At 42.9% G+C, this 23,873-nt stretch overlaps 3 protein-coding genes across 7 annotated transcripts in view; 2 read left to right on the top strand and 1 right to left on the bottom strand.

Annotated features, from left to right (window-relative positions):
* The window catches only part of LOC115764766 (protein Skeletor, isoforms B/C), a 28,022-nt gene extending 26,856 nt beyond the window's left edge, over positions 1 to 1,166 (bottom strand). The window contains exon 1 of one of the 2 annotated variants that reach the window (XM_030708002.1): positions 120 to 1,166. In XM_030708002.1, coding sequence (XP_030563862.1) covers positions 120 to 360 — 241 coding nt within the window. In that variant the 5' untranslated portion in view covers positions 361 to 1,166. The remainder of the gene's footprint in view (positions 1 to 119) is intronic. The other variant, XM_030708003.1, reaches the window with a different exon arrangement.
* Positions 1,167 to 4,521: 3,355 nt separating this feature from the next.
* On the top strand, positions 4,522 to 13,858 carry LOC115764622 (eukaryotic translation initiation factor 4G). Its single transcript, XM_030707785.1, has 6 exons — positions 4,522 to 4,601; positions 6,189 to 8,080; positions 8,785 to 8,943; positions 9,001 to 9,891; positions 9,957 to 11,107; positions 11,179 to 13,858. Exons 2-6 carry the CDS (start codon positions 6,208 to 6,210, stop codon positions 13,522 to 13,524), a joined length of 6,420 nt encoding a protein of 2,139 aa, XP_030563645.1. The 5' UTR covers positions 4,522 to 4,601; positions 6,189 to 6,207; the 3' UTR covers positions 13,525 to 13,858.
* On the top strand, positions 4,527 to 23,832 carry LOC115764625 (shootin-1). 4 transcript variants are annotated; one of them, XR_004018035.1, is made up of 8 exons: positions 4,527 to 4,601; positions 15,818 to 16,020; positions 16,091 to 16,277; positions 16,334 to 16,640; positions 16,704 to 16,816; positions 17,295 to 17,484; positions 17,581 to 17,772; positions 23,649 to 23,720. XR_004018035.1 is itself a non-coding variant. In XM_030707789.1 (8 exons), the coding sequence occupies exons 2-8, from the start codon at positions 15,834 to 15,836 to the stop codon at positions 23,816 to 23,818; spliced, it is 1,542 nt and encodes a 513-aa protein (XP_030563649.1). In that variant the 5' UTR covers positions 4,527 to 4,601; positions 15,818 to 15,833; the 3' UTR covers positions 23,819 to 23,832. The 4 variants fall into 4 exon arrangements, 3 of the variants coding, with proteins under 3 accessions (XP_030563649.1, XP_030563651.1, XP_030563650.1); XM_030707789.1 differs by lacking the exon at positions 17,581 to 17,772 and adding an exon at positions 17,977 to 18,364 and having other exon boundaries at positions 23,649 to 23,832; XM_030707790.1 differs by lacking the exons at positions 4,527 to 4,601; positions 17,581 to 17,772 and adding exons at positions 15,052 to 15,740; positions 17,977 to 18,364 and having other exon boundaries at positions 23,649 to 23,832.
* Positions 23,833 to 23,873: the final 41 nt, after the last annotated feature.

Genomic DNA, 23,873 nt, shown 5'->3' with positions numbered 1-23,873 from the left:
CTTTAATTTGGCCTAAATCTCGTTCGGGCGAGAGCAAAAGTGTTCATTCAGCTATTAGAACCAGCATACACACACACACACACACACACACACACATGGGCAATTGGTCGGATACTCACCTTGACAGACGTGGCAATTTAGCAGTATTGCAACAGCAACAAAAACAACAACAACAACAAACTGGGACCATGTGCCGATTAATCCTTGTGATGTCGTTAAGGTTGTTGCCTGTGCTGTTATCCTGGCTCTTGTCCTGGCTGCAGTTGCCATTGTTGAAGTTTTTGCTGCTATTGTTGTTGCTGTCGATGCTTTTGTTTGTCCCTGACGACGCATTTTTCTCCGCACTAACGGCGTTTCCATGCCAACCAAAAATTTAGCGTTTTATTCCACAAAATGACCAAAAACCAAGGCGAACGCAGCTTCAATTGTTGTTGTTGCCGGACATGCGCTTGCGTGGGTGTACTTGGATTTAAATCTATTGCTAGGTATTACGAGGGCCGAATTTCAGGTGGGCTGCTGTCTTCTCTTCACTTTCTGCTCCCTCTCTCTCCCGCTCTCTCTCGCTCTCTCCCTCTCTCTTTCTCTTGGTGGGTGTCTTCTAGTAGAGATATTGTCGACAAGTTGGCGGCAAATCGTTGGCGTGTTTTCTTTTTTTTTTAATTCAAGGTCTCACATCGCATTATGCAGGCTCCAATACACACAATCGTCTTTGTGTCCATGTGTTGGTGTGAGCTTTTTTTACAGTTACATTCGCGAGTTCGTCTACAAAATGGCGCAGGTTTGTATTTTTGTATTTCTTATTCGTTCGCAATTCTAAGATTTATTTATTTATTTATTTATTTTACTATCTACATTGGTTTTAATTGATTTTGCTTTTGTTTTGTTGTTTTCACTTATTAATTTCTTATAGAAATGTTCTAAATTATTGCACAAATAACACTTTATTGTCGCGTAATTGTAAATTATGATTATTATTTCGTTTTTCTTTTTTGTTATTTATTTAAAATATATGAAAATAAAAGAAATTATTGTTAATTGGGCTATGCCCATTCTTATAGATTCGTAAAAAACTTGCCCACTTTTATTGTGTTATTATCATTTCACTCGCTTTTAATGTAAACTTTTGAAATAAACAAAACAAAGTTTGTTTCTTAATTGTAAATAATATTGCTATTGCTTTGTTATAATTTTAAAATTTCTTTTTTCGATACTGTTTATATATTTATTAACGCCAAAATGTGTGCAGAAGAGTATAAAACGGAAAAAAGCGTTTTAAACGCCGCGGCTCGTAAAACGCGCGTCAGGAACAAGCTTCGGCCTCAGACTGAGTGCCGCGCAAATTCCAATAGGAAGCGCTCGCGATGCTATGCTATGCTTGCGCGTGCGGTATTTTTAAGTGCATTTATGGATTTAGTATTTATTTACACTCAAACAAATTAGTTGCCCATCTTACAGGTTTGTTGTATTACATTTACAGTTTGATTTTTGTGATTTATTCGGATTCATCTCATTCAATGTAAGCCTGAAAAGAGAAAATGAAATACAAATAAAATAATAAATCATCAATAGTAGCTGCTGGTCACACTTGAAAATGCGCCTTTTATAGAAGATAGATGGCGCTGCAAAAGTAGACGTTATATTCAAATTTGATAAATTAACAAATAAAACCTGCATTTCGGCCAGCCCAACCAGAGACGAAATGTTGAATGTTGCAATATATAAGTCGACTTGCAGGAAAATGTGCAATATAAATTACCCACAAAGTGGTTGTGTGGATGCATGTTTGTGTGTGCGTGCTCTGCGGTTTGTGTTTCCCTTGTTTACTTTCTCAATTTTGCACATTTGCATTTGCGGTTAGCTGCCTTTGCAGTCCCATTGGTCTAAAACAAGCCTTTTATTTAGCCATTTGTTTTGTCAGTTTTGTCGATAGTTAAATTGGTTGAGTTAAACCTAAAGTCAGAACTGTTTCTATCCAAATGAACAATTAGCCACAGTTTAAACATGCATAAATAGGCATATGAATATTGTGTTGAATATATTTAACAAATCAGACTTTAAGAGCTGATTATAACAAAAAACAGTCTGTCATTGCAATGGTAGTTTTCAGAAAAAGACCCAGAACTTCTGGCCGGCCGATAACAGTAACAAGAGCCGCAATGTAACTCAACTGATAAAAACCTTCAACAAGAAAAGCCAGCCAGAAATGCGCCACAGCCTTGTGACTGAGTGAGGGAGATGGGGAGGGGGGGATGTAGAATGCATATACAAAATGGGGTCCGAGCCGCAGCGATGGCGCTTTTGTCAGCATATCCGGCAAAATGGGGAGAAAACAACTTTTACTATGTCCCCAAGAATTGGGCGCGTAAATACTGCAAGCTTTCCAGCTCCAAGCTCCACCAAGGCCATACAGGGTGACGAATACGCATTGGAAGCAGATGTACGGCGCATGTCCGTAAGAACAACTACAAAGTCAACTTTATATAGGCATAAATAAATATGTACAAGTTTACATAGGCGACTCACATGCCGGCTTACGCATATCAACAAGACGACAACTAAACGTTAAAGTAGGCGTAGCTTTTTAAAAATAAAACTCAAGTAATCAGTTATCGTTTGAATGTTAAATAAAATGCAAATTGTTGTTGGCTCAAAATGGCCGCTCTTTTAAATTAAACATAAATAAAATAAAATGAATACTTATATTTTACGCCATCTATCGGACAACAAGCATACTAACAGTGGTATGTGAGTACTACATCAGCAAGCTCCAAGTCGTCCACTTAACATTTTCAAACTAACATAGTGTGACCGTTTTTATAATAACATACAGTATTTATAAATATACTAATAGCATACCGATAGGTAAATTACTATACTCTAACGCATATACAGTACGCATTCGATCATTAAAATCGGCCCATTTGGGCGGTTGTCCTCAAGGCCAACTCAGACGCCTTTGCTAATAATTTAATTTTATTCCGCATGCATCATGCGGGTATAGAAACAATATACAAAGATAATTGGTCAAAGCAACTGTAAACGAACGACTTTTTTTAGGCAAATTTTATTAACTTGTAAAATTTGTAAGCTCCGTTAACAGAGTTTAAGAATTCGGGATGCGTACTGTAAATAAGGTTGCTTACGAAAACAACAATACGTTTAGAAAAACAAAATATTTATAATAATGTAATTTATCGAAAAATGGTCTGCTCTGTTATCGCTCTGCTTACAGCTTTTATTGGTTTTCTTTGGGTTAGAACCCCGTTCGTCTTATGTTTTTACAAAGGGGTGTACAGAGAAAACAACTGTTATACTAAAATTAATGCAGTAACATATAGCAAACATTAGCAACAATGGCAAACATTAGGATTTTTTGTTTGAAGTAATAACGGCGTTTTAAGTCAATTTAACAGAATATCTGCTGTTAATAACAGTTCAGCAAAGTGTTAGCTTTTGGCTGTCAAAAACATATGTTATGCGAACAACAATCGACTTAGTCGATAACATTCTGTTAGTGAAGTTGTCAAGAGCGGACGTGTTTCTGTAGCGTTTTTACATTTTACAAAATTATTTGTAATAGGATATATACAGACTATACAAAACTGTAACCAAAAGAAAAAAAAAACAATGAACTAATGTAAAGACACGCCGCGAGTACTTAATAGGCGTGTTCCCCACGTGGAACCCAATTTTTTCGTTTCTTCATTTATGATGTGTGGCTGTGTGTAAGCAGCTTTGGGCGGCGAGTAAGTACCACCAACCGAAAGAGACAGACGACAGCCGAGCAGCAGAGGCGACAAACGCAAAAACAACACCAACGCCTCGACGAAAATCCGTGTGTGCTGGTGCGTCTGTGTGTGTGTGTGAGTTTCTGTTTGTGTATGTAAGTGTATGTGTGTGTGAAAGAGAAAAACAAATTCAATCGAAAACAATATAGCAAGCTTTGCCTTACAATTCCTTGAATTGACCAAATTGTACATGCAAAATTAAAGCAAACGTTTATCTTTTTCTTTTAATTATAGAGAAAATTACCGTGAAATTTTAGCAGTACTTATTTCTATATTTTGAACGTATATATGTGCGTGCTCGTTTTTCGTCTACTTAAATGTCGATGTGCGTTAACATTTGCATTTCGTTAATTATACATGTGAAAGGTTTATAATTCAACGAAAATTAAACGCGGCCACGAAAAAGAAAAAAAAAAAAGCGCGTAAATTTTCGCAAACCCCGGAGTCTGCATTTGAGCAGCTCGCAAAATTATAAACAAAGCGAAACAAAATCGAAAAAGAGTTGAATTATCATTTGAGTCTGCGTACTACGACAAATTGCAAGTCACAGAGCCCAAAGAATTGTTAAATATCGGGGAAACAAACGCAATTAAAGTAATAAAAACAAACGCGCGTCGCTTTGTTTCTTTTTTTTTTTCGAAACTCGTCGTGGGGACCCTGCAACAACAACAGCAACAGCAACAACGCGTTTGTAGCAACAAAATAGAAAACAATAAAGGAAAAAGGAATAACAGCCACTGCGGTAGGAGAACACAAAAACGTAAACGTAAGCGTGAGCGCAGAACAGGAACAGTAAAAAAAGCGCAGGAAGCGGTAAGTTAACACCACACCCTGTATAAATAACAGTGAAAATAGTGAAATTAGAAAATAGAATATGGCTATTGCGCTTCATTTTTTTTTGTATAGCTTATTTTATTGCTTTTAAATTAACTCTCGCTCGCTCTGTGAATCTGACTATATTTAACTTGATTGTCAATCAGAACCATTCCAATTGGACCATGTTCACCCACGCCAGTTGGACCACAACTGGTTTTTGTTTACAAACAACGAAAAGTGTGAAAATTTCACGAAACGGGTTTTCGTTTCTGGTTTCTTTGCTGCAGAAACTGTAGTTCAGTCTTGAAGGCATTGGAAACAGGTTTTTCTGCAAGCAAACACTTGAGAAACGCCTGTGATGCCAGTTCAGTGGCCACTTGTGCCAGATATTGCCCACATCCTCCGCCTAAGATGGGCATTCACTGAATGTGGAACGTCTAAACAGCAGCCGCTGCTCCCACGCTAAGCAGCACTTGCTTTTTCCTGCCATCTTTTACAGCACTGTTCGCCTTGTCGCTGACTAAGAGCGCCACCTGTTGTTTTGTGTGTCACCAAATGGTTCGCTATCTTTATTAAATGTTCTCTTCTTCTTTTTATTTTTATTTTACATAAAGTACACACTGTATATTTTGCAATAGTATGTGATACCTTTTGATAAAAGCAGCCGATAAGTGAGCCATACTCAACAGATGTGTGTGTATGGGTGTGTGTGTGTGTGTGTGTGTGAATATTTCACACGCCCCGTACGTGACATCATGCCAATTCATAAGCTCAATTAACTGCAAAACTGTCACAAAAGAGAGTCTCTCTCTCCCTCTCTCTCTCTCTCTCTCTCTCTCTCGTTTCTCCCATTGCATAGAATGTAAATGCATTTGGCGCTGTTAAAATTCCAATTTCGCTGAAAATTGGCAAAAGTCGAATTTATTGGTTCTATTTTCAAAAGTTGGACACTTAAGTTACGGGAATGGAAAATAATTGACAGACAAGCTTGGATAATTGTTCGTCTTTTGGTTAATCTGTGCATTCGCTCGAAAATTGTAACATTTTGGATTGAATATTATTGATGTTGCTAAAAATATGGCAAAATGAAAAAGGAATAAAAATACATTTAAATGCATTTTTAATACCCAGTTGTTACAATTTCCCAGCAACAACATAATTTTAAAGAAATTTAATTTCTCTCTACGATATCAAAATTCGGAATAGTTAAGTAATCTTTAATCTGTCCTGCTTTTTAGTCGTAGCTATGCATATATCTTTAAGTTGTTGTAAGTTGTTTTAGATTTAATAATTTGCATGCGCTTTTTGCTTCAATCTCGCACGATCATTCACCGCATTCGATGTCCCATGGCTTTCAATATATAATGCGTTTCATTTTCCCCATTTTCATCTTACTAACAATAAAATTTTGTACATTTTGTTCTGTTCCACGACGCCAACGATATTTGTGGTCGCCTCCACATGCTCGTGTGCTCCTTTCTCCCTCTCTTTCTTTCTCTCTCTCTCTATCTCTCTCACTCTCTCGGCCTCTATGACACACACACTGACTTAAACACACCGTTGCGTGTGTGCGTGTGTGTTTAGATCCTACGAAGGTCCTCCTATGTTCATGCCAACGGGAGGGGGTGGGAAGGGAAACAGGCCACAATCAACACACCAGCAGAACCACAACCACCAGACCCAGCACCACCAGACGTCACACGGTCACACGCATTCGCACCACCATCACCAGAACCAGTCGCAACAACAGCAACAGCAGCAACAACAACAACAGCCGCCGCCGCAGCAGCAACAGTCGCGCATCTCTCATCTGCACCAGCAACAGGATCAACAGCAGCAACAGGCAGCGCACGCAGTGTTCGTGCCGCAGCAGAGCGGGGTCTCGAGTCTCGGTAGTCTACATCATCACCACCACCCCCTACCGCAACAGCAACAACAGCAGCTGCAGCAGCAACAACAACAACAGCAGCAGCAGCAACATCTTCAACAGCAGCAGCAGCAACATCTTCAGCAACAACAGCAGCAGCACCATATACAACAGCAGCCGATCATCTTTTATCCCAATCAGCCGCCGCCGGCGCTGCCATACGTGAACCACGCTCAACACTCGTCCAGCAGCAGTAGTAATGGCAGCAGCGGTGGCGCCGCTCTACAACTGAGTGGCGCCGCCAGCAACAGCTCGCTGGGACATGCCCATGGCCATAACCATCACAGCCATGGTCATGGTCACGCGCATGCGAATGGCGTCCTTACGCCAGCCAGCAGCAATACAAGTTTGGTGCGCGCCCTCAGCAATCCGACGCTGCCGCCGCACTTTACGCAATCAGCTGGCATGATCGCACCGGCCGGCGCTAATGGGGGTGGAACTGGCACGGCCACCTATATATCGGCAACCTATATGCCGTTCAATCATCCCGGCCTAATTGGCGCACAGACCGTAGCGTTTGCATCGAATGGTGGTAACGCAGCGCCCGCTGGCGGTTTCTATGCGACTGCAGCCCAACAGAAACAACAGTTGCCGTCTGGACAGCAGCACGGCGTTAATCCTGGACCTGCCGCAAATGCAGCACAACAACAGACCATTACCTACTATCACACGGCGCCGCTCAATAACAACAGCAACAACAACAATCCCGTAGGCAGCGCAGGCGGCAATGGTGGCCATCGTGGCAATATGCGCGGTGGGCAACGTTCGACGCCGCCGCAGCAGCCCAGCTATTTTGCGTATGCGGTGCCATCAGCTGCGCCGCCGCCGCGTCCCACATTGGTCAACAACGCAGCAGCGGCGGCGGCTGTCCAGCCACTTATGAATTCGCGGAGCACACCCCTAAATGGAACGGCAGCGTTTCACATGCCGCCAACATTCTGTCCCAGCCTACCGATTATGCCGCCACCCAGCTTAAGCACGGCGCCGATGATAGCGGCCGCCGGGATGAGTGCACCGGCGCCGGCTCCAACGGCCGGACTGCACACATATGCGCCTCATTTGCAGAGCAGCAGTGCCACAGCCGTGGGACCCGTTCCTGGTGTGACTGGATCGTTTTCGGCCACCTCACTGACCACAGCCGCCCAGCTGGCTGGGGGTGATAAATTCAAAGAGCGCCGGCATGCTATACCCATCATTCATCCGGACACCAAGGAGAATGTCCTGGATCCAAATTCATCGGTTTTCATCAAAAAAGACTCGAACTGCACACTCACATCGAGTACGGGAAGCGAGAGCAGCATTCCCCAATACCAATCGACCGCTATATCATCGGATTCAGGCTCAACTACCTTGATGCTGTCCGGCGTCATGGTGGATCATCAAATGCAAACTGAGAAAGCTTCTCAGCCGGTCAGCGTCTGTCAGCCAGCCGCATTTGCATCATCGCCCCCATTGACCGACGAGGACAAGGTCAGCGTCATTGTTAAGGACATACTGGCCCACTCGGGCAATCCAGACGAACACCTCAGCTTTTGGCAGTATAATGATGGTAAGTTTCAACCGATAAAATTACTTTAAATGGCAGCACAAACAAGTTGTTTTAAGACTTCGTTAGAGTCTAATCTTATAGGCATTAAAACCAAGCTCCAGATGGATTTATGATATATTATAAAATTATCCAATACGTGGAAAACCGAAAATATGTCGCGCTCAGTCAAGTAATTATAAATAAGTCCAAACCCATTCACCCTCTATTAGGAGGAAATTTCTCTAGAAAGGTTAACAATAGTTCGACAGTCAAGAGAACGTAACAATTATTAAAAATGATATACGTGGAGCGCAGAAATTGCTAATTTTTGGAATAGAAAGAAGAGTTTGTCAACCAAATTATTTATCCCTTCAATCAAAGAAAGTATTTGCTTCTATTTCAATCATTACCAAATGATAGCCATGTGCTCTACAATTTGTTTCCCATTGAATAACAAACTAATCCCAATTGAGTCAGTTTTTGTAAGCCCATATACCCAAGTTCAGGTATTCTTTCCGATCATAAGCGTAACTGAATAAACTTAACAAAAAGTTGCTTATTTAACAAAGCTTTCACGAGTTAATCACAGCATAATTTGAGATTAATATATATATATATATATATATATATATGTTATATATATTAACGATAAAGTAACTGATCGATTGCAAAACATTTCACAAAAGTCTAATCAATTTTTTAAAATCCCACCATCCCAACTATAGTGGATAATGCCTCGGAAAATGCAGCCGAGCTAGCCTGCGGTAACGTGGATGCTCATTTCGATGACTTATCGCCCACTGCTGGCAACATGAACGTACCCGTGTTGTTCGAGGAGTCACTGGCCAGCAAGAAGCAGCGCCCCAAGTCGGCTAACAAGCAAAGTTGGTGTATATTTCGTCTAAGTTGATGCACGTGTTTAATTGTAAAAACTCTTACAGGCACCGCCACGCCAACATCTATAGCCAATGCTGTGGCAGAGGCAGCCACCAGCAGCAACAAAGGAATCAGCATTCTAACCAGCATCAAGCATACTTCAGCGCCACAACAACAACAACAACCGCAGTCGCTGTCGCAGCAGCAGCCTCTCTTGCAAAATCCAACAAAAACGATGAGCACAAGCTTGGCATCTGATACGGTTCCAGCTAGTCCCACAAAGACCCAGAAACAAAAACCAGCTGTTCAGCAACAGCAGCAGTCGAGTTCTTCGTCAGCTGCCTCGACGCCCACACATCAGCAAAAGTCGCAACAGCTCCAACAGCCGAAGCAAGTTAAGGGAGCGGCAGGACCGACAGGCACAGGCACAGGCCGAGGGCCAAGCCCAACTCCAGCGCCAACAGCTGGGCCAAGTCCAGGTTTGTCTGCAGCTGCCTTGCCGCAAAACAATATGAGCCGAAAGAATCAGCGCAAGGCCCAGAAGCGCAAGGAGCAGGAGAAGAAAAAGCAAAAAGCCTCCGCCAACATCACAAGCGGCACAACAGCCAGCGGCAGCGGCACCAGCAATGTGGCCAACAACAATAATAATAATAATAGCAGCAAGAGTGGTGCCACAAGCAGCTCAAAGAGCAATGGGAATGGAAACGGCAACGGCAACAATAACAACAGTGCAACAAGTGGCGCCGAAACCTTCATCACATATGTGACAACAACTAAAGCGACAGCCGCTGTCGCGTCCGCAACGCTGGACAAAACGGCGTCCTCGATGACTGATAAGCTTAGTGCAACTAGTAATAATTCTAGCTTAAGTTCTAGCATAAGAGACAAGCAACCCAAAGATCAGCCGCAGCATTCTAGCAGCAACAATGACGATGCGGCTGCCATCGAACATAGATGTAAGTAAACCGAATCTGGTGACAACCAACTGGACTGTAACTAATCTTCTGCTCGCGTTTTTCAGTTGACGACAAGGATAAAGACTCGTGTGATATGACACAGCAGCTGGACAAGCACATGGCCAACGAGGATATTGTGGCCAAGTTTCTGCAAAAGAGTTTTGACGATGCGCCCAGCCCAGCTGAGACACAGCTGGAATTCCTAAACAGCAGCAGTTCCATGTGCGACGACGAAGACTTACTAAGCGGTGCTTGCATTGCCGAAAAGTTAACTGAGAGCAACGCAGGCAGCGGCGAACTAATCGCTGATATTGCCAGCAAGTGCGTTGAGAGCAATGTGGGCGAGCTGAAATTTGGTGACTTTAGTGAGGAGACACCTGCACACAGTTCCAGTTTTATTTGTAGCTCGACCTGGTCCAGCTCACAGCCCATCGATGTGACCAGCTCGCAGACCACCATGTCAGAGGATAATGTGGATTGTGCTCCAAAGGTTAGCACTCAAAAAATTGAGGTGCCCGTCAAGAAGGCATCGCCCATGCATCAGCCGGCCAAAATATCAGGCTCAATTCAGAAGGCCGCCGGCGGCAAAACTCCGACTGCAACCGCCAAGAGCGCTACTATCAGCAAATTCATAAGATACAACATAGATGAGCTGCGCGAATTGTCCAAGCTCAGTGATTCACGCAAGCCGCCGCTGGTGCCCTGTCAGAAGGGCGACTGCATTGCACAGCTTTTTGTTTCGCGACAGTCACAGCAGCAGCAACAGCATCATCACGCACATAATCCGCATGGCCAGCAGTATCAGCACGCGCACGATTCGATGGATTATGGTTCTGTTAAGCGCGGGCGTGGTCATGGCCATGGGCCGAATAAGAAACATCATGATGGCCATCAACAGATGGGCGGCAATTCGAGTGGCAACAGCTCCGGGCCCGGCGGCATGGGCAGCTCCAATCAGCGGCACATGGATATAATACGTGTGCAGCTCTCGCTCAAAGAGGAGATTAAGCTATCGGAATGCGAGAATGCCTGGCAGCCGGAGACGCTGCGTCGCATGTCCATGTTCAGCACAACGGAACAAGACCCGGATGATGACATGGAAGCGGTGCTGAAGAAAGTACGCGGCATACTCAACAAACTGACCCCGGACAATTTTGAGGTGCTGCTCAAGGAGATGTCCAGCATCAAGATGGATACCCAGGGCAAAATGACAAATGTGAGAAAGGAATTCTTATTCTAAAATCTATGTTTTAACCAAATTCTGATTGTATCTCTTCTTACCAACAGGTTATGCTGCTTATATTTGAGAAGACCATCAGTGAGCCGAACTTTGCGCCTACCTATGCGCGATTCTGTAAGGTGCTATTCCACGAGATCAAGGCAGAGAACAAATCGCTGTTTACCAGCTCGCTTATCACGCGTATTCAGCACGAGTTTGAGTCGAATGTGAACGATGCCAATGCCAAGGCCAAGAAACTGCAGCCCACACAGGAACGCATTAACGTGTGCACGGATGCGGCCAAGAAAGCCGAACTGCGTGCCGAAATGGAGGATCTTGAGTATCAGTTTAGGCGCCGCGCCTGGGGCACTGTGCGCTTTATTGGCGAGCTATTCAAGCTGCAATCGCTGACCAGCGATCGGGTGCTTCACTGCGTCGAATCGTTGCTGGAGCATGGCTGTGAGGAGAAACTGGAGTACATGTGCAAGCTGCTCACAACTGTTGGCCATCTGCTGGAGGCTGGCCCACCAGAGCAGTACCAGAGCGGTGTGCGCATCGAGAAGATCTTTCGCCGTATCCAGGATATTGTACAGCGCTCACGTGGCAACAGCAACAATAGTCGACAGCATCAGCTTAACATCAAGATTAGCAGCCGTGTGCGCTTTATGATGCAGGATGTGCTTGATTTACGCTCGCGTAACTGGGATCAGCCGGTGACAACTCACTCGACCGCTGGCAGTCGGCAGCGTCACAAACAGCACGACGAGCCCAAGGCACAGCCACAACAACAGCAACAGCAGCAGCACAGCGGACGTGGCGGCGGCCACCTGCCACAGCAACAGCAGCAGCAGCAGCAACAACAGTCGAACTACCAGTATCAACAGCAGAAGCAACACCATCATCATCATGGCTACAATGAGAGCAGCAATTACTTTATGCAAAAGGTGCCCAAGGCGCAGCAGCATGAGAACCAATCCCTAAGCATAGATCCCAACAAGCTGCGCTTCAGCAGCAGCAACAACGACGACGCAGTGACCGCCAAGCTGGGCAACTCCTCGCACTATCAGTGGCGCAATGCCAGCAATCGTCCGGTCAGTGCAGCACCAGCGACACAGCCCAGTTTGCTCAAGCGCATGCCGCCAACAACAAGCTCTTTTAACTATCCGACGTATCAACAGCAAACGACGCCAGCGGCAGTCGGGCCCCTTGCCGCCAACAGGAACAACAACATGGAGCCCAGCAGCGTCGAGGTGGATTTCGATGGGAAACAGTGTCAAGAGATGCTCACAAAGCTGGTCGAAGAAGTGCTCAGCACCCGAGACTGGCAAACGGAAGTGCTAGCCATTTGGCGTAATTCAAATGCCAAGCAACAGGCTGCTGTGGCCATCATATACTATGTCCTGATAGATTACGTGCATCGTGCGGAAGTCAAGCGACAACAGCGCTTGGCATGCGCCAATGTCTTTTCGTACCTAATGCAGCAGGAGGCATTCGGCAGAGGGAGCTTTGCTCAGGCGTACGGCCGTTTCGGGGAGGAGTTTCGCGATCTGCTGGTGGATGTGCCCAACGGCTGGACCTATGTCTTTGAGTTTCTCGGACCCATAATGCATGAGGGTGGTCTCGAGTTCAAGGATGTGTGGCAGCAGCGCTGGCTCGAGGACCCACAATTCACGGAACGCTTTGTACGCGCCTTTGTCAGCTACTTTGTTCAAGAATTTGGCGCCGGATATACACACAAGCTGTGGCATGTGGACAGCAAACTGGATCGAGGCCAGTTATTTTGGAGCGATGCTCGCAAGTATCGCGACTTTTTGCAGTCGAATAGCTTTCAGTTTCTGGAGCCGAACAGCACAGGCACAGCTAGTATGCAGCGGCCCAAGGTCGCACGCACCCAGGCGGAGCATGTGGAACGGATTAGCTATTTGCTGCGTCTGTCCAGTGACACCGCCATCGATTATATCAATACCAATGTGCATATTAATGTGAATTTTGTGCGTCACCTTACCAAATTCCTTTGCTGTGATTTCGCATTAACTGTGATCAGCAATACATCAGCCAAGAACTACAATAACAACCATAGTACTAACAAGAATAAACTGCAACTGCAGCTGAATGTGGAGAGCTTCCGGAGACATTGTACTCCGCTGCTGCGGCTGTGCATTGATGCGCAGGAGGCGCACGAGATTGCATGCATCGAGGAGACGGTCGATGCGCTGCAGGAACACTTTGCGCTTGAAATGGAGGATGAGATGGCCGCGGGCGAGACCATCTGCAGCACCTGGAGCGTACTGTACGACTGTGAGGTAATATCGCGGGACTCGTTTGATAAGTGGTTCAAGCAGGAATTGGAACATTCCGCCGGATACCCTCGGGCCCTTATGGACAAATTGCGTGCTTTTATCGAGGAAATGTAAAGACAGCACCGCCCCCGCCCACACCCAATGCAGGAACAACTACAACTACAACAACAACAACAACAACAACGAAGCAAATAGCAGGCAAAAAAATATATAAAAACAAAACACATATTTATATGTATATGACAATTGAAACAGCGCCATTTGGCCTTTAAATCATACACCACGCGCGGTCGTATATGCATACACACCTATATATACACCTCTATACAAACAGACAGAAACCACTTTTACATTGCAATTGAAACAAACTGAGAAACAAACAAACAGACGACAAACAACGGCATATATTATAAACTATTGCAATAAAAAATATACAAAACGCATAAATTAAATAACAAAAAAAAAAAAAAAAAAAACTAAAAGGAATCTCGGCGTCAAAAAGTATTCTCAAAAATCAAACACAAAGCATAATATTTATATTTAAATATATATGTATATAAGGCAGGGTACATATATATATACACACACACATATATATATATATTTATATATATACCAATCTATGAATTTTACTTTTTTACCCGTACAACTGGACAGTATTTCATTTTCCTATGTTTCCTTCAAAATCAAAGTCAAAAGTCCCCTAAACGCGGGGCTCTATCAGAATAGTTTAGCAATCTTTTGTTTTACACATAAACAAATGCAAAATTTGTTTACCTTTCAGTACAAAAAAAAAAAAAAAACAAATTTTTGAATTTGCATTGTTTTCTTTTTGTTCTTATTTTATAATTACTTTTAAAGAACTACTTATTACAAAATTTGATTGATGTGATTTCCTCATGCAAAAGGCTCAAACCCAAAAGCAGATAACGTTTATTTCCTTCTAAAGAATCGATGACTATTTTAATTATTTCGAGGCTTAGACTCAACAAAATACATGTATACAAAATTATATAATTACATATATATATATGTATGTATGTTATACATTAAACAATGTACATTTAGCAAGAAAAGACATGTAAAGTATGTATGTATTTAGTATACAGTGCATGACAAAAACAAAAACAAATAATCCAAAGATACAATTTAAAATTAGCTGTAAAAAGAATGAAAAAATACATAAACTTTAATTTAAAATATAATAACAACAAAAACAAAACATAGCAATTTAAACCAAATTAAAAACTATATTTATATATTCACAGCATAAAAAAGAAAACGAAAAAATAATAAAAAAAAAAAGAGCAACTTAAAAAAAAATGAAAAACAAAAACCAAGAGCTCTAAGCCGCCTTGAATTAGTTATTTTTATAAGTATACAAAAAAAAAACAGGAGAAGAAAAAGAAATTAATTTCAAAAATTAATATTTCAATAGCAAAAGATTTTCACAACTCGAATGTTTTTTTTTTTTTTTTTTTAACATTCTTTTTGTTTTTATTAAAACACTGAAAGTGGCAAAGATTGAAAATGGTTTTGCGGCAAAATGCAAGAAATAAAATATAAAGTAAATCAATATAAAAAAAACAAAAAAAAAAATAGAAAGTGGTAAGGATATAAATTATTTAGCATGAAATACAAAACAAAAAAAAGAATGTAAACAAAAATAAAAAATATTAGTTAAGCAATTGTCGAAAAAAAAACGCTTCTGCACTGAAAAGCGAATAGTTTAAAGCCAAGCTAAGTAAATTCTGAGAACTTCTAGCATTCTTTGCATGCATTTGAAATGTGTAGCCAAATTCTGGGATAATTTGAAACAAAAACAAAAACAACTTTAACTGTAAGCATTTTTGGCAAGGAAGCAAATAATAATAAATAATACAATTTAATTCTAAAAACGTTTACAACAAACTTAAAAAAAAAAACAAATCTCAAAACACATGTAAAAGACATTATGCAAGAATCTGAAACAGGCGCATTCAAAAACCACATGAAGCTGATTAATGGGGCGGCATAAAAATTGATTAACAATTATAAACAGCAAATAATAGTAATAATAATAATAAAAGAAGAAAAGAAAAAAAAAACAAGCAAAAAAAAAAATAAAACCGCAAGGCGTTTCAATGGGGCCAGCCAAAGGACATCCAACTCATGCAACACACACGCAAACACACACACGCACACATCTCGCTCGTGAATTCTCATACACACACATCACATAACACACACTCACACGCAGGCAATTCATGGTGTTGGCAGCATTTAAGTTTCATATCGCATATAGCATAAGAGGTTAGCATAATGCTTTAAGGCTTGAGGCACGTACAAACGTAAGCAGAGTTAATATGCTTATATATATATTCCAACAACTGATCTAATCGCTAAACTTCTCTTTCCGCTCGCTCAGATAACAAGCGCGCAGCATGGAGCGACGTGGACGAATTCCGGTTGCCAAGTTTCGCACCCAGGAGGCGAAGACGCGCAGTCGCAGTCGTGTCAGTGAGCCGGACTATAATAATCAGGATCCGGAGCATGATATGTTTACGCTGTTGGAGGACAACATTGCGCTAAGGGAGGAGAACAAAGCGCTGAAACTAGAGATCGAATCGCGTAAGTTAGCCCAGCCCCTTTACTGATATACATATGTGTTCGTGTTCTGAACGTTCAACTCTACGCGCAGATAAAACCACGCAGGAGGAGCAGCAGGCGCAGCACGAGAAGCTGTGTGCCCAGCTGGAGCTGCTGCAGCAGCAGCAGGTCAAATTTGAGTCAGACATCAAGGATCTCACCGGCAAGTTTAATAAAACGCTCAATGAGCGCAATGCCCTCGACAAACTGCACAAAATGAAGGTCGATCAAATACACAAGTAAGCCAAATCATAAAAGCGAAATAAACCGAATTAAACATGTCTCCACCTTGCAGTCTCACCAGCGAGCTGGAGCACATGCGCGAAAAGCAGCTTGGACCCTCCAGTGGGGCACCGCTAGTCGGTTCCGTGGAGCTAAAACGTAATCTGCTCAAGATTCTACAACATGACAGCACAGACAGCGGCGAGGTTGGCCACGAGCTAGACAGCCTGATCGATGTTGATGGCAATCTGGATGTGCCCATTACCAACAGTCTAGTGGAGCGTCTCGTCTCGGAATTCCTAACGCTCAAACATGCCACCAACGCCGTGGAACTGCAGCTGTACGAGGCCAATGAGAAAATAGCCGAACTAGTCGAGCACGTAAGTTGACATCGATGTCCACGCTCTAGTTAAATCAAGCTTACGCTATGCTTCCTATTGTAGCAACATTTGCTGGAGGAGGAGAACGAAACGCTGCGCACCGAGAACGGCAATCTAACCAAGGTGGCCAAACTGTTGACCGACAACATGAAGGAAAGCGTGGAGACCAGCCAGAAGTAAGCGAAGGCTACATTGTCATATTCAAATTACGGCAAACTAAAAGAACGGCTTGAACCCCATTTTTTGGCTTTAATTCAGGTTAAATTTAGACTGAAACATTTCATTTTAGAATTCATAAAAAGGTCACATTATTTGCTTGATAGACTAGTCTTCCAGTTTGCACAGGTCTCGTCTTTCTGTTGCAATCCATATAAGAAGGATCGGACTAATCATAAAATGTATCATATAGATGCCATAGTAATGATTGGCCAGAAATGACTTTATTTTGCAAAGATATTTAGGCCAAACTCTCTTGGCAGTTAAGAACCGAACAACTGTGAGCCTGGAACTCCCCTGTATTTTTATGATAAACCAAAGCTCAATATGATATATAGTGTATATTAAGGCGTACCAAGGACAGCTTTTATGTTTGTCAAATGTCTTATAGTCTTGCCTCTTAGAGTTAACCAAGTAATTACAACATTTCTATTGCAGAATGGAGGCGGCTTTGATAAGGCTGAAGCAGCGGAACGATGAGTTAACCGCCAAGTTACGCGACCAGCCGGACGGACAGCCGCAGGCAACGCCATCGCCGACGACGATGCAATCGCAGGCGGAGTTCGAGCAGATTACGGATCAGTTGCAACACCAGACGCTCGAGCACAACGAACGCATTGTGGAAATGGTGAGCCAAGGGTTATTTAGTTACAATTTATTTATTTGGTGTCGGTTTACCTATCCTATCTATCTATCTGTCCCATTTTGTATTTCCGTCTCAAAGCAAACACGCAGCGTGTTTGACATATTCAAGCCGTTTTCGAGTATATTTAAGAGCAACTAAACGGCGGCAAATGGCGCACAACTAAAAAGGCAACTCTTAATAATAATAAATACATATATGCATGGAATGTGCCCAGATGGGTTTTAGTTGTACCCCTTCTTCATATTTTCGGTGCTGGAATCCGAGCAAAACGTAAGCGCAACTCGCTTGCCCTATCGCTTCTCCCTATCTCTGCTGCTGCTTATTTAAAAATATATCTCTATACACTTTGTATTGCTTTCTGCACTAACTCGCATCGAAGGCGTTTTAACTAATGTTTGTTCTACTAATTTTCGTTACCTTTGACCCCGCTCCGCCGCCAACCCCCCCGCTCGCTCGCTCTTGTTGTTTCCGTAGCAAAGTCTTATGGATGCGGCTATTGCAAAAACTACTAACGATGAACTAAAAAAATTACAACTTAAGTTGGAAATACTCGAGGAGCAGCTGCGTCAGGCGCTAACACGCGCCGATCTCGCCGAGGAGCAATTGCTGCGCGTCCAGCAAGCGGAACTAGCTGCAACAACAACAGTTGCAGCGGCACCAGCGCCACTTCCACCCCCGCCGCCGCCACCTCCACCTCCACCCATGCCTGCCAAGGTGCTTTACAAGGCACAGTGTGCAGCTGGCGGGGATGGGGACGCGGGCAGCTTTAGCCAGCACATTGCCGCGCATAGCTTGCACAAGGGCCTGGGCGAGAAGATAATCGACAACGTCAAGCAACAGGTACAGGCACAGGCGGCAACAGGTATGTCATCCAGCTATTAAAATTCCCACAAGCCATTGGCCCACTTTATGTATGGAATATGTGTGTGAAGGTGTCATGTTTTCCACTCAATGTCAAATCCCGAACAATGGACAGGACATGCTCCAAGAAGCACTTTCACTACGGTCATATTTTTTTGACTGGAATTTGTCGTGTCGTAAAACCTTTTGCGTGCCTTTCTCTATTGATGGGCTCGCCTCCAATCGTACGTGTGCGTGGCCATACGGGACGTATGCGCAATCTGCCAGCCATTGCACATATCACGTATACGCATTTACTTGCGCGCGTGTGTGTGTGTGTGTGTGTGTGTTCTAGGCAATTTCGTAACAAGATTGAAATTTGATGAAGTTTCTGCACGCGGCATAGTTCAATTTTAGTTGAGCAACGAATTGTGATTAAACTATTTGCAATCTTTAAGCAGCAAAGGATGTTTGCAAAGTTGCAATTATCTAGATAATTTTGATCTAAAAACTGTTTTTTGGCTGCGCAACATTCAAACTGCTGCAAATTAGTTTTAAATCGAACCTTCTCGAAGCTGTTATTGCATATTTACCAAAAAACTAGCTTTAAATCAAATCTTTCCCAAAGATTGCTAAAGACAGCTACCTTGCCCTAAGTCAGTTCTCCATCAGTCCTCAATGGTAAGGTATTTAGCACCTTAATCTATCAAGAAGAGGTCCCCAATCAGGATAAGTCAGAAGAGAACACGGGTAGCTGGGACACAGGCGAGATGAGGTTTTAGGTGGACCTGACCTCCTACCAAGAGGGGAATCTAATGTCCATCCAACTGGCAGTCAATTGGTTCTTCTTTGCCTCATTGTACTATATGCCACTTGAGGCATATCCCCTTTGGGAGCTTTATACCTTTACATAAAGAATGTCATTTTCGAGTGATTCTTTCAACAGAGAAAAATTGTTGACGAGGACTCCTATGCAAATCGCATAGAAACTGACAGGCGGATAAACAGACATGGGGTAGATGCACTCCGCTCTTGGTGCTGATCAAGATTATATATAACATTTTATACTATTTCCTTTCTGGGTTCATAATCCGATACAGAGACTTTATATCAATTAAAATTGAATTATTCCATTCCAACCTTAAGCATTTAATTTATTGCCTTGGCATTGATAAACCCAGAGAATTGTTTAGGGTAGTTAAACATTGAAAGATTTCTTTCTAAAGGTTCGATAAAGAATCGTTAAACTGCTTTTGCAGCGAAAAGCTACAAAATGGGAACGATGCAAATGCCATAAACCACAAAAGCATAAAAAAATGGCTGTGGTGTAATCGATAGGCTGTCAGAGGCTGCATCTAATCCTTGGGCGCAGTCGAGTCCTTTGTCTGTCCTCGACTTGTTGCTGTCACTTGTCAGTTGCGCTCCACGCGATTCGGCGTACTCTCCACCTCCTCCGCCTTCTCCTCCCCCGTCCTCCGCCAACAACCCATTTGCGTTTATAATTGATTTTATGCGTTTTTCTTCATTTTTTTTTCTGCTGTTGCTGCTGTTTTTGTTTTTGATTTTTCCTAAACGTTGCCATGTTCGCCACGGCTACGGCAACGTTGCAGGCTGCCATGCCACGCCCCTTTTGGTGCTGGGGCTTGTTGCAACAGCGGCAACTTCTTAATTAAGTTTGCCAGAAGCTTTTTGACGCAGCGCTCAGACTAGCTGCTGCCATCAGGTACACACACACACACACTCACGTGGATAATAATACATATATATATATATGCATATATATAAATGTATATGTATATGTATATATATAATATCCGTGTGTAGAGGCGTAGCACGGCAGTAAAAATCTAATTAGCGTCGGCTTTACGCTTCTGAAAAAGGTGGTTGAGGGGGTGGGTGAGGGCTGAATTTCGTTTTAGCCTTGATATATTTTGCAATCAATATGAAACCAACATTCTTTATTACAAGGTGTACAGGTGTGTGTGTGTGTGTGTGCGTGTGTGTGTGTGTGTGTGTACGTGCTGGCATTGTATATGTATTTGTATTTGTTGCTGCCTTGCCATTGCACTTGTGGGACATCTTTGTCGTTTAATTTCCGCTTTAATTGCGCTTTAACAATCGTTTGTTATTGATTTTAGTTTGAGCTTTAGCCTGAACTCTGCCAGCCTCCGATTGCCCCAGCCAGCGTTGTGAGTAGAACTTATTTCTGGTTCGATTCAGGCTGCGAAACAACTTCCAGCCCTTTGGCTACAGTTCGTGAAGCTGGCTTTGGCAGCATTTAACCCAGCTTGGGGTTCAATCCTTGCTGTATCATAAGTTTTCAAAATTTTCATTTATAATTGAACGTTTTTCCAAAATAATTACAAGGCGTGCAGATTTGTATATTCAAGATACGGGCTACATCATATTCTCTAGCCAAAATTTGTATCTATCAAACATGGCAAGGGTTTATTTGTACTTTAATGCTGAGACTCATTTTGGTTTCATTTTGAATTTTTTATATATTTTTTTTAATAAATATTTATGATTCGGTTTGCACGATTTTGAAGCGCATAATTGCTGAGAGTTTAAGATAACTTGAATAACTCCGATGTTCATGCGATTTCGGATATATATAGGAGGAGAATAGTGTCAAGATATCTTAATAAAAAAAAAAGTTGTTCATACAATAACCTACTCTTTGGCCCTAGTTCCGATGACAGCTATATGATATAGTTGCCCGATCCGGACAGTTCCAATATAACTTTAAAACTAGTTTCCATATAAACAAACAAACGGACATATTGACGCTACTCTTGAAACTTGTCATTAAATGACAAAATTATAAGGATATAAACATCATGTAAATTCCTTAAAAGCATGGACAAACACTGAACTATTTTTATATTAAATATATATTATAATTTTAACGTTTCCCTGGCACATTTAAAGTGCATTATCTTGATATGAGAATTTATATAATATTGTATAAATTTCTCAAATTTTTATTGGCCTTATGCCCGAAATCAGGTATTAGGTGACGTGCGCCAACCACAACATGCAAAGGCACAAACCATGTCAACAGCACGACAATGAAATCAACTGGTTGTAGGATGGGCTCTACGCACACACACACACACAGACACCCTCACATATAGAAAACATAATACAGCCAAGCAGCATGTATGTCGATGTATATGTGCAAATGTCTGGCACTGAGAGGCAGTCTATGTATGTGTGTGTGTCTCTGTGAGTGTATTGCCAGACAGTGTAAAGTGATATTTGCGTATATCACATTGTTTATACTAAATAAGTACATTCTATTCTATGTCTGCGAATTTTAATTAGACTCATTCCATGGCTCAAATTGTGGATACTTTATTCAATTAGACACTTTGTCACTCACTAGTAAATAAAAAAGCAGTAAGCTTTTCTTTTTTGAAATCCTTGCATGCAGTTGGTTATAGCTGATTTATGGTAAAGCCAGCGGAAATATGATAACATCCACACATAAATCTTCTCGAGCGCCTTACGAGCTGCCACACAGGAGCCGTGCAATCAAAGCAACTGAAGCTTATGCCAATCACAACAATGGCAACACATCTCCCTCTCTCTCTCTCTCTATCTCTCTCTCTCACTCTTTATATATGCGTATATATATGTGTGTGTACCTGGGCACACTGACTGACTGACTTACGCGCTCACTCAATTACAAGAAGCTGCCGCACGCACTGTCACACTGTAGCACTAAGCACATCCGGTTTCCGGTTGTTGGCGCGCGTCCCAAGCGTCGCACGCGGCGTACGCGTAACGAGCGCACATTGAAATCAATCAGGACGCGTATTGTGCGCGACGCGAGCTATTAACAGACAGCAATCTTATATATGGCATGTGCCACAGACTCTGTTCGATACAAATGCCGTGCGATGGGAACGAAGCGCGCGCGCCCCACTTGAAGCACATGAAGCGTTTGAGCTGCCAGCCCAACGAGCAGCAAGTTTACAGCTAGCCACAGAGCTGCTGCTGGCATTCGTGTCCTGGCGCTCGTCCTCGTCAAAACCAGCAGTAGAGCAGCAGCAGCAGCAGCGGCAGCACTCCTCGTACTCGGCTCGAAAACAAATGAAACGAAATATTGTTGTCGCCTGCCGCCTGGCAGCGAAGCCAACCTGTAGTTGTGTGTATCCAGCATCATTTTGCGTTGATTACCATGGCAATGTTTATGCTTGAAATTCTGACCATTATTACATTATCTATATTCAGGCAGGTCGCACTTGGATCAATTTCCGCCAGTGTAAACTAATTGACTTTGAAAAAGGCGCCTCACCACCTGCACCAACACATATATACCTTGTCATTTCCGATCCCGGACGATATACAACACGCATCATGCATGTGTGTATTATGCCGAGCACTTGAATTGATTTAAAGTTTGTGCCCAGCCAGAGAAGCTGCCGGAGAGCTCTCCATCTGCAAGCTATTAGCTGGCTTCCGGGGCCGAGCTCTCGAGGCCGTGGCTACTGCCCTGGCAACAGTCGCACTGAGTGGAAGAGTGGGCGGGAGGGGAGGCGTGCTGGCATTGTTGCTGTCGTCTATGCGACAACTTTGGCTTTAAACAGCCATTCAGGCGTTTACATGTTTCACTCGCAGCTTACTGCGCTTTATGTTACCCAACGCCCGGCGGTGGCGGCCGCCAACGTATCAGGTTCGATGAAGGCAAGGACTACGCCATTTATTATTTTTACGAGTAGACCAAACAACAGACCAAATGGCCCAGCCCAGCCCCAGACCCAGACCCAGACCCAGCCAAGTCGAAGCCTGCCACCTTCAAGACACATTGTTGTTTCCGTTGTTGTCATACTGAGGCTTATTATTATTATTATTTGTGCGTTTTATATTTCCGTGTTTTATTGCGCCACTTTTCTTATAAACAGACACACACACACACACACACACACATACACGCACACCACAGACCCAAAGATTGACTTTGTTTGGGTACAAGAAGTCGTATACGCAACTTCATTTGTTGCCGCTGACAGTTGTTGAATGCGAGGGGTTAGTTCACACTCCTTTTCCTTGTTGCTGTTGTTGTTGTTGTTGTTGCCTTTACTGTGGCACACATCCGTGATTTATGTAGCCCAAAATCCTCAATTTAAAATCCTTAGCTGCCTTGATTATGTCGCGTGCCAGCTGCCTTAAAGGTAGGTTCTTTCTTGTCATTTGGGCAAAGGTTATTATCATTCCTATAAGCTAACCGCATGCTGTTTAAGCTCTTTTGAATATAATCAAAATAATATATATATACTAATATTCTGTTTATGTTTCAGGTCTTGACGCTATAGTGCGTGAATTTAAGTCTGGACGCGTCACGTTGCGTCGGAATCGTCGCAAAACCGGCACCAGCGAAGCTCTCAAGGAGATGTTCCAAGTACTCGAGATAAGTCAGAAGCAGAATCGCAACTCGAAGATATGCGTCGATCTGAATACAACAATATAAGTTTCTTCTCCTACTTTGGTCTCAAATCGAAAGCCTATGCTCTCTGCTTCGACAT

Source organism: Drosophila novamexicana, unplaced genomic scaffold, assembly GCF_003285875.2.
Source record: "Drosophila novamexicana strain 15010-1031.04,08,12 unplaced genomic scaffold, DnovRS2.1 tig00000870-arrow-arrow-pilon, whole genome shotgun sequence".
In the NCBI taxonomy this organism is placed as follows: Eukaryota; Metazoa; Arthropoda; class Insecta; order Diptera; family Drosophilidae; genus Drosophila; species Drosophila novamexicana.
This window is presented reverse-complemented; position numbering and strand designations above follow the sequence as displayed.

Excerpts from the sequence above, each read along its gene's own strand:
- LOC115764622 (XM_030707785.1), top strand. The coding sequence starts at position 6,208 with ATGTTCATGCCAACGGGAGGGGGTGGGAAGGGAAACAGGCCACAATCA. Across the intron at positions 8,081-8,784 it reads CTTTTGGCAGTATAATGATG|TGGATAATGCCTCGGAAAAT; the intron begins GTAAGTTTCAAC and ends TCCCAACTATAG. Across the intron at positions 9,892-9,956 it reads GGCTGCCATCGAACATAGAT|TTGACGACAAGGATAAAGAC; the intron begins GTAAGTAAACCG and ends CGCGTTTTTCAG.
- LOC115764625 (XM_030707789.1), top strand. The coding sequence starts at position 15,834 with ATGGAGCGACGTGGACGAATTCCGGTTGCCAAGTTTCGCACCCAGGAG. Across the intron at positions 16,641-16,703 it reads TAGCCGAACTAGTCGAGCAC|CAACATTTGCTGGAGGAGGA; the intron begins GTAAGTTGACAT and ends TTCCTATTGTAG. Across the intron at positions 17,485-17,976 it reads ACGAACGCATTGTGGAAATG|CAAAGTCTTATGGATGCGGC; the intron begins GTGAGCCAAGGG and ends TTGTTTCCGTAG.